Raw genomic sequence first — 15,807 nt, forward strand, 5'->3', positions numbered from 1 at the left:
TGCCCCTTTTCTTTCTGTTATATTGTATTTGCTTTGATCCCATTCACACAGGACACAAAACAGCAAGTGTATTTTAACCAGATTAAAGCAACTAATCCCATGCAGCCGATGAAGCAGGATTAAAATGCTTTCCAGCTACACAGATAATTAGGCACATCAGTGTCTACTCCAACTGTAGTCTAGAATCACATACCTTTGGTCCATGTGGAAAGTCAAACAAGTAAGTCATAATTTTCTAAAAGAGAGAAAGAAAGCATTCAATTGAGTGCTTTTAGACATGCATTTGTGTAGTTTATAAAGCATGCTTTCTGATTTTATCTTTTCAGACTACAGAACTTTATTTTTAGAATTTACACAGAAGTCAGCTAAGATTTGGAGACAAAATGAATGGAACAGGACAATGACAGGAATCAACAGTAGTTTTTATAATCAAATTACACAGTTGCCTCAGAAAACTGCACACTGCTTCAGGCATATCTTGCAATGCTTTAAAATGGCACATACATCTTTAGATTGGCAGTGTTGCAACATCCTGACATCCACCTGGAGTTGGAAGTAACCGTGTTTACTTCTCAGCTTAGCAGACAGCCCTTTCTGCATCTCAGACCTCTCCAGGACCTTGGTTTGGTGACCTGTCTGTGCTCAGACTATCTCACTTAAAAGGGAAAGCCTGCATTTTAAAGGATGCTAAAATCCAAAACTGAGCATCACTTTCCCTTACAGCCTTATAATTGCTGAGGAACTGAGTGAAGCACAGAGGGACTTAAACCAGGTCTGTACTAGCTCAGTGCCAGAACCAGGATGACAAAAGGTGACTCAAGGCTTCATCTACATCCTCCACTAACCCACCCTACATGTAGATTAGAAAACACACAATTCTCCACCAGAAGATGTCCCACCAAAACCCATCCAAATGACTGGCTGGCTTCTGCTTATTCCATGAAATACCAACCCAGCAGTTCAAGCAGCACTTACGTCTGTGTATTTATAGTCGCTGTTTGTGACCAGAAACACCTTCCCCACTTCATTCATGCGGCTGAGCAGCAGTGGCAGCTTCCCCTGGAAGCCAAGGGGAACATCCAAGTCACACACCAAAGTTACATACGTGCATCAGGGGAAAAACACTCAACTATGATCCCACCAGACAAAAAAAAAGGCAAATCAAACCATCGAGCAAGCAAACTCACGTGTTGTGCACTGGCCAGAGCCAGGAAAGCTGCTGCTCCATCCAGGTAACCCCTCCAGAGCACAGCCCAGGGGAGGAAGGCGAGGGGGAAGGGCTCAGCAGGGCTGCAATGCCTTTGCCAACCACAGTGCCAGGCACCCTGTGCTGCTCCCACCGATCTGCTCCAGCTCCAAGTCCGTTCCCGAAATGGGCCCAGAGGCAGGTGAAATCTGAGCTCACGAGCCACAAGTTGGAACGCATTATAATTCCAACCTCAAATTAGGGAGAATTTATTCCTGGGGCTATTTTTATTGAATCTGAAATCTCAGTCCATTGCAAAAATAGCTGATTACCTCACTGAGCACTTACCTAAGAATTCTGTAGGTGTGTAACTAGAAACAAGGTTAACTGCTTTAAAGTGATAATCTACCACAGAGCTCACCTAAACTAAAAAATACTTACTCTGTGAGTGGTCCTGAGAGGCCTGGCACACTGCAGAGATGGCAGGAGTAAGGGAACCACTGGAGCTTGCTCAATTAGATGTGCTGAACACACATTTTGGGGTTCTCAAGAGACTAGACACTGGTGAGTCTTTCAGGATCTGTCCCTCATGACTAAGTGTAACTTTCTTGTCATGTGGCTAAAAAGATGCTCAACTGTTGCTTTTTAAAGAGAGGTTTGCTTGGGCAGAAAAACATGGGCAGGGAACACAGTTGCTTTCACCACTGAAAGAAACAACATGAGCTCTGCCAGTGTGTTCGCCTTGATAACATTTCCTCTGGCTTTTACATTTTCTGTACAAAACTGTGCACATCAATACAAAATCACGTGGAACACTGGCTCAGAATAAAGGCTGCATCTGAACTTTCCACTTTGTCTTTGGTTATTACAATAGAAATCACAGCCTTATTGTTTTGTGATTTAGGAAAGCAAATCAGCATGTTTATTTCTTGACTGCTTAGTCAGTACTGAATGTCACATAGAACAAGTAAAGTAACTTCACACTTACATCTTTCACCACGTACTTCTCCAGATTCTCAAGGGTCTTTTCCTTAAGCGATCCCTGAAATAGAAACAACAGAACCCAGTGAGGTCATGGTAACTTATGATGTAAGAGACAACAAAGTAATGCCAACTTTCACACTTTAAAATGCTGTGAAAGTACAAACCAGGGCGAATCTGAACCAGTGACTCTAGAGATGAGAGGCTTTGAGTAGCAGGGACCATCACAAACTCTGTGATCCATCGATTCCCTCACCATGGTAAATAATCCACTTCAACAGCATTTTAACCCTTTCAGAAGGGAATACAATAGAAACAAACAAAAAATAGATTTGCCATACCAAACAAGACAGTTAACGACCTGTCTCCAACACTGACCATAATGCTTTAGTCAAAGGCCAACTCCAACATGTATCACACAACACTGCATAAGGAAAGAAAAATAGATTCCTGACTTCTGCATGGGTAAAAGGACCACCACAAGTACAACTGTGAGCAGAGTTCTCCTGTGATGGTTCTCCATCCCACCCAACAGATTGCTTGAATGAGGGAGAACAAGAAAATCAAGACTTTAGCCATATGCTGATGCTCACAAAATTATGTTCTAAATTTGTGCACAAGTGTGTGCAGAAGATGAAATGCTTTTCTCTAATTAGAGAACAGCTGATCTATTTCTCTCTTTAATGCCAGTACTTTTTAGACAACATAGGATAGTGCCAATGTAAACAATTTGCAGTAAAATATTGCTTTAATAATTAGGACAATGTATAAGTTGTGGACTTGAAGTGCAAATATCCTCATGGCATCACACTCTAAAACCCATGAATTACAGTACAAAAATTAAATCTGGGCACAATAAAATGGAATAGGAAGCCAAGCCAGATATGTTCCCTTACTAGGAGGGCAGCTGAGATCTTGACTTACTCCCATACAATTGCAATCTATTATTTGCTCACTAGGCGGCCAAGCAGGGCCCTTGCCCAGAGCAGGCACAGAACATCTGAGCTCAGGAGTTCCAAACCAGCCCCTCCAACCCAGCTACAATCACACACATCCCACGGAGTTCTTGCAGTCACCTTGTAATGAACCCAGTCAACAGCATCTCTGACATCCTGGAACATGCTCCTGAAGGACATGAAGAGGTCTCCATCCTTAAACCCTGTTTCACAGCTGTGAGGAGACAAAGAGAGATTTTAGCAGTCAGTCAGAGCAGGTAAGAAACACACCAAGGAGCAAGACAGTTCAAAATGCTGTTGGGAGCTTGTGTTTTCATCTTACCATCATGGTTTCTCATCTACTACTTTACTGCAGCTCAGGCTTGAAAGAAGGCTACAACCACAGTTTAACAGGACCAGGAATGTCTGTGCCTCCACAGCTTTCTGTGACTGTGACTCTTACTTCTCACCCACATTACAAGAACTGCAGAAAACTGCAAAAATGCTGTTTGCAGCATTTAACAGAAGAGGAATGGTACTAAGGAAATAAACAGTGATGCTCCTTCTCCCTCTTTCCAGCACTGAAGAAGGGAGAGTCATGGAAATCAACTAAATGCAATATTGCTGAGAGGAGGAACTGCTTCTATGTTGAACACTTAGTATTAACATTAGAAATGACAAGATACTCTGGAGGTATCTTTGAGACAGCATGACAGCCTGCATCAGAAGAAATCAAGAAGGATTACACAGAGCTGTATTTATTATGACAGCAATCATCATGCCTCTCCTGAGAAAAGGTACTTCACCTGATGCATTGCCAACATAAACAGTTCCTCTGCTCCCAGGTGAAATCACATTAAACCTTTGCCTTCCACTCACGTAAATGCAAAGATGACCCATCACATGAGGTGATGAGCAGCACAGGAGCATTCACATCTGCCAGTTCAAGCCACAGCTTGTTTATATGCTTATATGTTTTTGACAGCAAGGTAAATACTCCTGCTGCACAAACAGCCTTTTATACCACACTGAGCACTTCACCTCTAAGTGTGCAATGTCCTTTATTACAACATGAAGCACTTGTGGTAACTGGCTGAGGAAATTCAGCCTTTCAGTTACCAGCTCACACATGGCTCCAACAGACAGGTTCAAAATGAACTGAATGGTGCCTGTAACCACCCTGTAAAAAGTGTGCAGTCCTGGATGCTGCCCCAAATACCAATGTCAGTCAGTATGTTGGTTCTGCTGTACCCTTGAAGGAAACCTTCATAACCAGCCTCTGCTGTACACACAGATCAACTTAGCACCCCAGAATTATAGGAGGCCCACCAAAACCACTTAGGTTTTGATATTAAGAGCAGCTCCATCTGTGCTGTATTGCTCTTGTATAAAATAATATCAATCTTCCTGTTCCAGCATCATCATCATCTCAGAGTGGAGGGAATACGAACCTCGTGTACCGGTCACAGTTAGTGAAGAAATCCACCAGGCAAGCCAACAGGTAGGTCTCTGCAAGGAAACAGAGTGAGACAAGGATAACATCATACAGCCAGCTAACTTTAGCCCTTGTGCTCAAAGGAAGAAAATTCATGCAAAAAAAAAAAAAAAAAAAAAACAAACCCAAACAGAAAAGCAGAGTACGACATCAGCAAAGCTTTATTAGCTTAAAAGGCACAGAGAGAGGCCTGTGTTGGCTCCCATTAGACTCACCTGGTAGATTGAATAATGTGTTCAAAATGTAAAATCTATCTGTGTCATCCCTCTGGATAAATTTATTTGGATATTGCTCCCGTGTTTCAGGCCTGAGAATAAATAAAGCGGAGAAGAGTGAAACCACAAAACATAAAGAAGATAAAATGTGCTGACCTTCAAAATGGAGCTGCAGCAGGGTTCACTAACCAAAGTCTGCTGTGCTTTAATCAACACTCAGCTTCCCCACATGCATGTTGGCAGAAGAGCAAAAGTGCATCCAGGGGTGTTCCCTGGGCTGTGCTGACTCCAGCAGAGCCAGGACCAAGCCCTCATTGCTGAGTCAGCAAACTGAGCCCACCCAGGGACACAGAGTGGTCCAGAGTCCACAGCTCAACCTTAAGCCCCATGCTGCTGGCTAGAAGGATGCTTTAAATCATCTGCACTTTCATTGTTTGCTTATCTCAAACTCTCCCCCACTTTCCATGTGTTGCTCTCTGCTCTCCCAGCAGCTCTCAGCCAGGGCTGTGCAGGGCTCTGCTGCAGGAGTGTGTGGGGCCCTCTGCAATTCATCAGCAGGGTGGCAGTGACTGAACTCATATCATTATTCTGCTCTCCTTAATTTCTGGTGCTACTGAAGATCATTTTAGGCTCAAAGAGGAACTGGAATGCACACATAAAGGCTTTTTTCTAAATTTTGGAGTCCTGATGCAAGGACTTAGAGGCCTCCAATGACAAGGTTTGTCACCCTGGGGCCCCTGAGCTTGCCTTGCCTTCCATTCATATGCCCTTGCAGCAGGAATGTGGGAGTGGGGATTTGCTGGGACACATCAGGAACACGGCACTGCAGTCCTGTCTGCTTCCTAAAGCACCTTCTCTGGGACAAGAGACAAGCAGCCAGGGAAGGCTGCAGGAAATGGTGTGCAGTGCTCAGCTCTGACACCCTCAAAGGTCAGAAACACAAAGGGGTAGAGCAAGATCATTCCTACCCAAACCAGCTCAGGCCCTCAAACTTTCTTAGCAATGGCTGTGGAGCTGACAGTCTCATGGGGCACATACAATGGCTTTGTCCTGACTGACAAGCTGCTGATGTTAAACTGTGCCAGGACAGGTGAACAACCCCTGGATGACCCCAACTCTTCCCCACAGCACACGTTCCTCTATTCCCAGCTCACTATGGATGTGCCTGTGGTAGCACAGCCCTTTCCCTTGTAAACATCTGGGCTATTGCTGTACCTGAGACCCTCAGTCCACCCACAGCTGATCCTGGAGCTGCAGGAACACCAACACAGCCTCTGCTGTTAGCAGAGTCCCTGTGACTCCATGTACAATGGGTGCCCTGAGGATCACTGACACAATAGAGTGAATTAAGTCAAAAAGAACAGCCAAGAGTCTGCACTCACCCTCTGAGGAAATTAAAGCCATGTGCACATACTAGGAGGTTCCCATAGGCATCAACTTTCAGCAGGTTTCCATAGTGGGTGTCAAACACCAGGCCTCTGTTAAGAAAGCAATTTAGGATATGAAAAGGCAAGTGCATTAAGGGGTGACCATTTTAACAGCAGCGAGAACAGCTCTAGAGCAGCTTTGCTCACTTGGCATGGGGCATTAGAACAGAGCTGCTGTTGTGATGCAGATGGGGTCCCTACTGTCCTTTTTAGCTGGCAGCAGGTGAGCAACCAGAGCCCAGCATCACCAGGCAGCAGAGAGGCCTGACTGCTCCCCACAGGGTTTAACTGAGAGGCTCAGCTGTGCATCTACCAGGGAGCTGTGGGCCTCTTCCACAGGGTCACAGACCTGACACCCCTGTTGGGCTGCAGGGAACAGTGAGGTGTGATAAAGGAATTTCTCTCTGCTTTTTCATGGCTCTGTCACAGACAAAGCCAGATGGGAGATGTAACCATGACACATCACTCTGGACGTGCCTGGTTCTGACTCTGGCAAAACTCTGTCCAATTTATCTAGCAGCTTGCATCTGGCAAACACAGCTTTCCCACAGAGATATCCCTTCTGTCCCCTCCCTGGGATCAAGGTGGTGGATTTAACAGAGCTCTCATCACAGGTTTGTGAGGGCTATGCCTTGTTACAGGCAAGGGCACAGCCAGCAGCAACTCTCAGTGTAAAACACACTGAGAGGAGGGAAGGAGGCTGCCAGACCTGGAACAAACCAACAGACCCTCTGGTCCAGTCTTTTGTGAAGAAACTCCAAAAGAGTCAAAGAAGCAAAATCCAGCAAAGGCACAAGTGGAAAGAACTTGAAGGTGCAGAGTTAGATCAAAAGCTTTTTTCAAAAGAATGTCCTTTTTACCTCTCCCACCACAAGAGAAAATATAGGAATTTAGTAATTTTGCACCATTAACTTAGCGTAAAATTATAAAATAAGAAAGTTACTAAATCAAGTGGTTTTGACATTTGATTCATCTTGACAAGAAAACTTGATTAGTCCCACTTCTATTCTTGTTTACTGTCACCTTAATTTTCAGGATGTCTTATGCACCACAACACTACTAATTAAAATCATTAAAGAAAAATGTTCTGAGACATCCCAGCAGCCTCTTGGACAGTAATGGCTCATCCTCACCGATTCTGATTTCACTCCCAATCCAATTGTGTCTCTGCTGTCTTTGCTTTGAAGGGCTATTTTTGGCCCATGTTTTCAGTAGGGATTTTTTCTTGCACACTCCCTCTTTGCTGGCAAGGGTCCATGTGTGCAAAGGCCCCCCACATACTGGATTAGTCTTCTCCCTTCCCCATGATCTGTGGCCAGCCACAGGCTTCACATCCACAACTGGAAAGCTGGCCTCACATGCTGCCTGTGAACTTCACAGAACAAGCACTGAGCAGGCAGGGTTGGTATCCATGAGTCATTTACCTGGTAGGGAATGCAGGATCATACACAAAATTGAGCAGCTCATGAGGGTATCCAATGGAAACTAATCTTTCTACGGTCAGGTCAAATCCAAGAGATTCGTATTCAGGGGATTTATACACTGTACCAAGATGAGATTTCAGTTAGAAAATTTGAAAACAGCTAGGGGATTAAACAAGAAGGCAATTAAAAGTAATGTACCCATTCTCCCTCCTCCACATACCCTTCCCTCCTCTGATGCCTGAGGTCCCCCAGCCCAGAGCGTGGTGGAATCAGCTCCTGCCCCAGGGCTGCAGTGAAGCAGAGCTGCAGTTTCAATTTCAGCAGCAGAGTGCACCAGATGAAATATCCCTCAGTTTATCACAGCTCTCTGCATCAGGAAAAATGTATTTCAAACAGCAGCTCCTCTCCCTGCAGTCCTGTTAGGCAGATGCATGAACAGTCCCTGTAGTATCTGCTCCAACAGGGTTTTGGTTTGCTATGCTTTTGCAAAGCTGATAAAGAAACCAATAAATTGGAGGTTAGAAAGCCTGAAATTCATCACTTCTGTGCTACTGTAACTGATCTGGATACAATCCCAAAGTTCAGTATTGCTCCAGATTTCATATCAGGGAAATTAATGTTTGCTGTAGACTAAGTTAGCATGAAGGTAGAGCTGTCAAGTTAACATATGATTTGTTTGTTAATAACACCATATGGAACTGCAAAAAATCTGTTCATTATTACCCCTGTGCATCAAAATGCTACTTTTTAAAGCAAGCTCACTGCTCTCCCATGTCAGAGGAGCTGCTCTTCTGGGGCACACACCTTCCCTTCACTCCATACAAAATAAATGGACTTGTTCAACTAAGTCATTCCTACCATGCAGCCTCTCTCTTCTTCCTGCCAATGACCTTCCCATGTGCTGAAAATGTTACTGTTTAATCAGATCATTAAATTACATCTAAAAGGCAAGCAGGACAGATGGAAATCACAGGGTTTCTCTGGCAGTGTGTTTACGCTCACTGCATGTCTGCATGAGCCCAGAAGATAAGGGGCTAATGTGCATGTTTCAAACACTGAGACAGCTGGATAGTCCTGAAGCTGAGCAAGGATTGTTGGTAATAACAGCCAGGGATTGTTGGTAATAACATGTTGTGAGAAAGAACAGGATGTGGCTGGAGAAGGGGGCTATGTGGAGGTAAGGACAGCACTTTTCTGGGGCAAACGTCCTTGTTCTGGCTCCCAGAGATAAGCACAGCTCCAGTGCAGGAATGAGATTGAGAAGTGGGCATGGACTATATGGAGGAGATCAAGACCACCCAAGACCCTCCAATCCATTTTCAGAAAGGTCTGGAAGAATGGAGTGCACATGGCAACTGATTTCCATGGAAAACAAGAGCCCTGTTTGCAAGGTGGGGAGGACTCATCTATAAAAAGACACCCCCACAAAGCCCTGGGGTGTGTGTGCCCCAAAACACTGGGCACCTCATCAGTGATGCCACCAGGACTGGGGATCTCTTTTTCACATTTTCTTCCTTCTTCTCTCTCTTCCCCTCTTCAATTCATCTCTTTCTTTCTTCCCCTTTACCCTACCCCTTTATCCAACCCCCACTGCTGTGTGCTTACACTACAAGGTCAGGGATTAACATACCAATTCTCATGCCAAGTGTAATTTACTAATAAAACTTTGTAAGCTTCTGTGGATGCCCTGACTTTCATCATTCCTTTCAACCACGGGCACCTACAAATCCTGGGTGTTCCCTTCCCCTTAGGAGTGGAATACCACAATGTTCTGTCTTAAACTGGTCCTGAGATAAATAAATACAACCCTTGACTGCAATGAGGGTTACCATGGGTTCAATGGCTCCAACTGCTTCCAACACTTGAATATTTCAAATTTAGCTGAAAATGTGCAAGTTACACAGTAAACTCATTAGAGGAAAGATTGCTTTTCCTGAGAGAGATCCAACACATCTGTGGGCCTCATAATATATATTAATACACATTGTCTATACTTTGTCCAGTAAATATATATATATATATATATATATATATATATATATATATATATATATATTTAGTGTGGGATACAGAAGTTTAATTTGAGAGGAGAAAGAAAATATATAAAATATTAAAAAAAGAAAATTGAAAAGGCAATGACTTTAGATGAAACAAGACTGTCAGAAGACTGAGATCACAGTACCCGTGACAGAGGGCTCCTGTTTCTCTTAATAACCTAAAAAGTACCAGAATCCCAAGAGTTAATTTTCCCCATTAAACGAACACCATTAAAAATGTAATAAGCAAACTTGTAATGGTCTTAAACAGGTAACTAAAATCAATACAGCAGTTATCAAAATGTCCAAGCAATATTATACCAATGGCAAACATCAACAACATGATACAACATTCAGCGCACGTAGTCTTTTCTATCCTTTAGGAAAGGAAGGATTGATTGAGCTATAGATAGGAATAAGCAATCAAAAGGTACAGCTAATGAGGAAAGCAGTGACTGACAAGGCAATTCTGGGGAGTGAGCTAGAGTTGGAGGGAGCAATAGGCAGTTAGGTGATGAACAAAACTGTGAGAGTGACACCAGAGCATCATCTGGAACAAGGAATTCCTCTGATTCAGGACAGTAAAGGCACTTCCCAAGGAAAACTCTTGTAAGTACACCTGCACACATTCTCAGAATGTCAGAGCTCTGTAAAGCTCCCCGCTAAGTGAAACAGACTCCAATCCCCCACTCTGTCCATGAAGCTGCTGCACTCCTCCTTTCCAGCCCCTGGGAAATGGACTCAATCCATAATGCATCACTGCCAACAAAACACCAACCACAGTGAAGCTGCCCACACAGGAACCTAGGCAGGAGCACACTGGCATCTCCTCTGGACAAGCAGAAGTGGCATCCACAGCTCCAGCAGAACCTTTCCAGGGAAATTGTAGGACTTTCTGATGAGGAATCTGTGTATCTTACTAACACTGCACAGGGAACAGCTGGGCGGGACACAAGGTCAGCTGCTCACCAAATATGCTTGCTCAATTTATTTCTTTCGTATTTCCCTCTCCATCTTAGAAAATCACCACAGACCTCCTTTTAACTCTCTAAGGAAACAAGCTGAAGCACTATTAGGAAAAAGGCTGAAAAAGAGGTATCAACCTCAGCCTCCATCATCCCAAGTCTCTGCTGAGGCAATATATTAATTTGCATTATTCTAAATGTTTCTTTTGTGGGGACAGTTATTCCCCTTACCTCTCAAGCCCTAGATTTTGCTTCCTTGATGCCTCTTTGAATAGCACTAAACTATTAGCTCATTCATGCCTGAGATCCCATCTCTATCCTTCTACTACTCCACGATATCTGGGAAATGAGAGCCTTCTCCTTGACACATGAACTAAACAGAGACACAGGAAACTGGACTCCTGAAAGGACAGTAAATGTTCTCTAGTTACCAGCACACTTACTGTTCCAGGTAAACTTTCCTTTAATTAGACACAGAGCTGGGAAGAGACTGAGAGCTCTCTGAGGCCACCCTGAGAGCACCCTACACCACAGCACTGCTGCATCACCTGGAACCAGCCACAACCCCCTGACATTTCTCACAAGCCTATCTGAGTAACTGGGGCTTCCTCTGGGCAAACCAACCATCCACCTCCTCAGATCCAGGCTGACATCACTGCAACTCTGGGGAAGATGCCCCAGTTACAGGTGTTACTCTGTTATTTCAACATTGTACTCCGGGCTGGTTGCTCTCTCTCACCTCTTCAGGCAGCCATGAGGAAACAGAGTGGAGAGGACAGATCAATAATTTGTTCTGCAGCTGCATGATGAAACCATGGTTTTAAACTTTGCTGGAATATCCCCTCCCTCAGACCTGGTTGCTGAATCCTGTTCCTCTGATGGAGATAGTTTGTGTGTCATGGCCACGGCATGAATTCAGCTATTTGCCACGCAGTCTGCTGTGCCCAGCTCTTTCACCCAGCTGAGAAGGGCACAGTCTCTGAGCGTTCCCAGCTCTGTGACAGGGGAGGAGGCAGAGCCACAAACACAGTTTCACACAATCCTTGCCAACGCACATGGGATGACAGTAAAACCAAAGCACGCGCTACGACTTATTCTGATTTCATTTTCTTACAGCTTGATGGCCACGTCTCTGCCACAAAGCCAAGTCCTCAGCTCCAGAGGAATTGTTATTTTAATAGTCCTGTTCCAACACAGGCAGATGCTTCAGCAGCACAGGGCAATCAGCACCCAGTGCTCATGGATTATGCAACCAGAGTGGAAAGAAAACAACTAAAGGTTTTAAAAAAACAGAAGCCAGTTGACAGCATTCCAGCTTCCTCTTAATACCATTACTTGGCTTAACAATATACCATGAAAAGGTAAAAAGCAGCACCCCAGAGTGAACACTGCAAGCCTTCAGGTCTGTGATGAGTGATCCCTGACTGACACAGGACGTGCTAGCAGGGAAGCTGGTCTGGAATGAGCAGGGTTGTGCAGTAAGGTATGCAATTCTCATGCATTTGTGTGGTTGTGTTTACCTTTGCTGCCAAGACACATACAGTTACAATTTTATAGCTTTCCTGAAAAGGAAAAAAAAATAAAGAAAAAGAAAAAAAAAAGCTCTCTACAGAGGCTCCAGCTTATGCAAAATGCTGCTGCCAGGATTTTAACTCACATGAGGCAGATGCAGATTCAGAGTGTCACTCCAGGCTTGACGGAGTTACACTGGGCTCCCCTGTTAAAGAAAAAAATCAGACTGATTTTAAAACTGCAACAGCTTTGTGCCATGTGGGACTGTGTCTGCTGGAGCTCTGTCCTCTGGCAAGCTCAGAAGCTGGCCTGGCAGTTATTCCAAATACACTTACAACTGATTTACAGAAGAGGCACAGTTGGTAATCGTGCATCCCACAGGCAAAATTCTGTCCTCATATCCACAAAGCAGTCTTAGATCATCAGCTCAGGGATAATTAGGAGGAAGAGGCTACAAGCACATTGCCCAGGTGGTACAAATCCTTCATGTTTCTCTCAGACACAGAGGAACTGATTCAAGAAAAGGTCTTGTGCTGTTTTTGCAGTATTGCCATTATGGTCCATTCCTCAGTCAGTGACAAATTACTCCTTTCAGGACACCTTTCACACCATACAATGCTTGCATGTGTCAATGCAGGAGGCCTGGGAGACCGAGTCAGGAGCTACTCTGGGAAGCTGAGAAGAGAATTTTGCCCTACACCTTGCAGGGGCTCCCAGGGAGAGCCTCGCACACCGGGTCAGTCTGTGGGCACATCTGCATCTAAATGTCCCCTGGGACACGTGTGGCCTGCCACAGGCACAGCACCACAGCACAACCAGCACCACACCTGCACACAGAGATGCTCTGCAGGGCTCTCACTGGCAAGCACACACAGGAGAATGCCAGGTATACTTTGCAACTTACAGGTATGCACAGAGTAATCAAGAATTATCTCTGAGACCCAATTTGCACTAAATACAGAGCTGAACTGGTTGGAATGATGTTGCAAAAATGACCCAAAAAAGTATGCAGACCTCCTGGAAGGCTTCTCTGAAAATAAACGTTTAAGGCCTGTTTTGTTTCAAAATGAATAGCTAGGGAAGGCTGAAGTGCATGTGATGGCTCTGCTTAAGCTGTGGGGAGGAGAAAACCCTTCAGGGGCTGCCTGTATCTTCCCTAGTTGCTCCCACACACAAAAATTCAGACGCTTCTCATTGAAGATGTGACTTGGTTTGTTCCAGGGCTTGCCAACACTTCTTGCAAGGCACTCATGGATCTTGGGAGAGAAGCAGGAGTTGAAGTTAAAATGATGACCCCTTTCTGCACTGCTTCAGTCACCTCCCATTTGTGAGATGCATTTGCTGTCTCACACTGCGCACCTGCCAGCAGTCCTGCCTGCCATTTTATTTCCAATCACTATGGATTTGGTGCTGGGAAAAGTCCTGATTTGGGAACACTGACAACACACTGACTTCCCATACCACTGAGGCAGCTTTGAGGAAGCAGCTGCCCTTCACCAGAACCCTCATTTAGGAAGGGAAAAACAAGCTCAGGAGGTTGCTACAACAGAAGCCTGCAGGGTGAGCAGCTCTGGGCAGAAAGGCAGAGCCAGAACCACTAAATGATGACCTGAAGCACCATTTGCATCTGCCTCTGGTTTTTCCCCATCTGTTACTCTCTTATGATGCCCTATTACTTCCTGAAGGAGCTTCATCCCTTCCATCTGCCAGCTCCTCACCTGCCTTTCCTCCCAGCTGGGAAGCAGGAGCAGCCCAGGGAGAGGTGCTTGTGACGCCCCCCAAGCCAAGCCCACAGTGTCAGGGCACCTGACAGGAGCAGCTGCTTGCTGCAGGTGGTGCATCCCTGCTCTGTCCTCCCATGTTGTCTGTGCTGCTGACTTGCAGCTGCCCAGATAAGATCGGAATTTCTTAAACTAGAGGCGATGACCTCCTCCAAAAGGGTTGCAAAAAGCTTTAACAAATACTCAATCTTGAGAAATGCTACCTACTCTCTGGGTTCTCCAGAGGTCACACACAGAGACAGATAAGCCAAAATGTAGACACATAATGCACAGGGTTTTGCCTTCTCTCTGAAGCACAGGAAATGCAACCCAACTACTTTGTGTTAAGTCTTGAAGAAATGAAAGCAAAATAACTAAAAACAGGTTTTTTCAGTTGCTGCTTATTCTCCAGTGAGTAAGGCATGCAAATCAGGCAGTTAGGGACATACATGGGCAGGTGGAGAGCTGCCATGATCCAGATTTATATGTCTCAGGCACAACATGCATAATTAAGCTTGTACAAATACATTTCTGAAATTACACAAACCTGACTTACACAGCAGGATCAAAGTGTTGCTCTGAATTGCACCACAAGTAAGTAATGTGTAGTGGGTTTGGTTCACCAAGTATGCAAGTGTGTATTAGGAATAGATTTATATCAGTGTTGTACTGACAAAAACTGCTCAGTTAAAGCCTTAAGGACTGAGATCCCCTCTTACAAACCCACTCCCTGCAACAGTACAAATATCTATGTATCCTGCCTCAACAATGTCTGTCAAATGAGATCCTAGTGGTCAGAACAGGATAGATCTATCCCCAGAATTCACCATTCTGTCAGTATCTCTACACATGGCTCCAAGTCAGGCATTTGCTGTCCACTACATTGTGTCTGTGACAGTCACCCCTCCAAATAACAACACCACTGGCCATTTCACACAAGCTCCAAATACTCATTCCTTGGCAATTCTGATCATCTAATCTGCAACTCCTGCTGAGAATCCAGAGGGAAGCAGCCAGTGACCAGTCCTGGAGGGTGTTTGGGACACCTGACTTCATTAAAAACCAAACTCCATTGAAACAACAATACCAATTAAATGTACTTCTGAGTGTTGGGCAAGCATTTCACATACTGCCATAGTATGAGGAAAGTGTCTCAGCTGCAGGGCCAGAGGTCTCTGATGATCCCCAGCAGTAACCAGGTAGTGAGGAATGCTATCTGACCTCTACACACTGACCCTCCTTTCAGGGTACCTTATCTTCAAGATTTGTTACACAGCAATGCCATTTTTCATATACAAGTGGAAAGGAGGAGGATTTCTGCTCCAGCACACTAATGGCTTCAGCCTCTGTGTTACAGGGCCTTTTCTAATCAGGCAGGTATTGTCAGGCACTGCCACTGAAATGCAACAAAAGGGGAATGCTAAGGTTTCTCAAGCTATGCTGCTCTCCATGTTAAAATAATTCATTACTTACACAGGAAGGAATCTGAAATGTCATGTTTAAGTTTCACACCTGGGTGTTAACTACCCTCAGTTTTGACAGTGCAGTCAGACTGCTCAGCTCTGATGGGAGCCCAGGCTCACGCTTGGCTTGCACAGCCTGCCAGGGTGCTGTCACTTTGCTCTGGAAATAAAGCTGAGCGTTTTCTTTCCCATGAGAACTACAAACCCTGCAGAGGTACCTGTGTTGTGGGACCCTCTGCAGAAACACTCAGCTGGGTTGGCAACCCCAGAAACGGGGAGAAGCACAGACCTCCAGATCCCCTTCCCTTGTATCTCTCTTTCCAATGACACATCAAGTGTTATCCTCAGCTCCTGCCACAGCCACTGAAGGCATTTCAGTTCACAGTATCCTCACTGGCCATGAAGGGA

At 44.9% G+C, this 15,807-nt stretch overlaps 1 protein-coding gene across 4 annotated transcripts in view; it reads right to left on the minus strand.

The window, feature by feature from the left end:
• Positions 1–15,807, minus strand: part of NT5C2 (5'-nucleotidase, cytosolic II) — a 59,319-nt gene that overhangs the window by 5,978 nt on the left and 37,534 nt on the right. For all 4 annotated transcript variants that reach the window (XM_074545165.1, XM_074545163.1, XM_074545164.1 and 1 more), the window contains 8 exons: positions 7,664–7,781; positions 6,195–6,290; positions 4,813–4,904; positions 4,554–4,611; positions 3,244–3,337; positions 2,175–2,228; positions 976–1,059; positions 194–235 (listed from right to left, as the gene is read on the minus strand). In XM_074545165.1, coding sequence (XP_074401266.1) covers positions 194–235; positions 976–1,059; positions 2,175–2,228; positions 3,244–3,337; positions 4,554–4,611; positions 4,813–4,904; positions 6,195–6,290; positions 7,664–7,781 — 638 coding nt within the window. The remainder of the gene's footprint in view (positions 1–193; positions 236–975; positions 1,060–2,174; positions 2,229–3,243; positions 3,338–4,553; positions 4,612–4,812; positions 4,905–6,194; positions 6,291–7,663; positions 7,782–15,807) is intronic.

This window comes from Zonotrichia albicollis, chromosome 7 (genome assembly GCF_047830755.1).
Source record: "Zonotrichia albicollis isolate bZonAlb1 chromosome 7, bZonAlb1.hap1, whole genome shotgun sequence".
Classification (NCBI taxonomy): domain Eukaryota; kingdom Metazoa; phylum Chordata; class Aves; order Passeriformes; family Passerellidae; genus Zonotrichia; species Zonotrichia albicollis.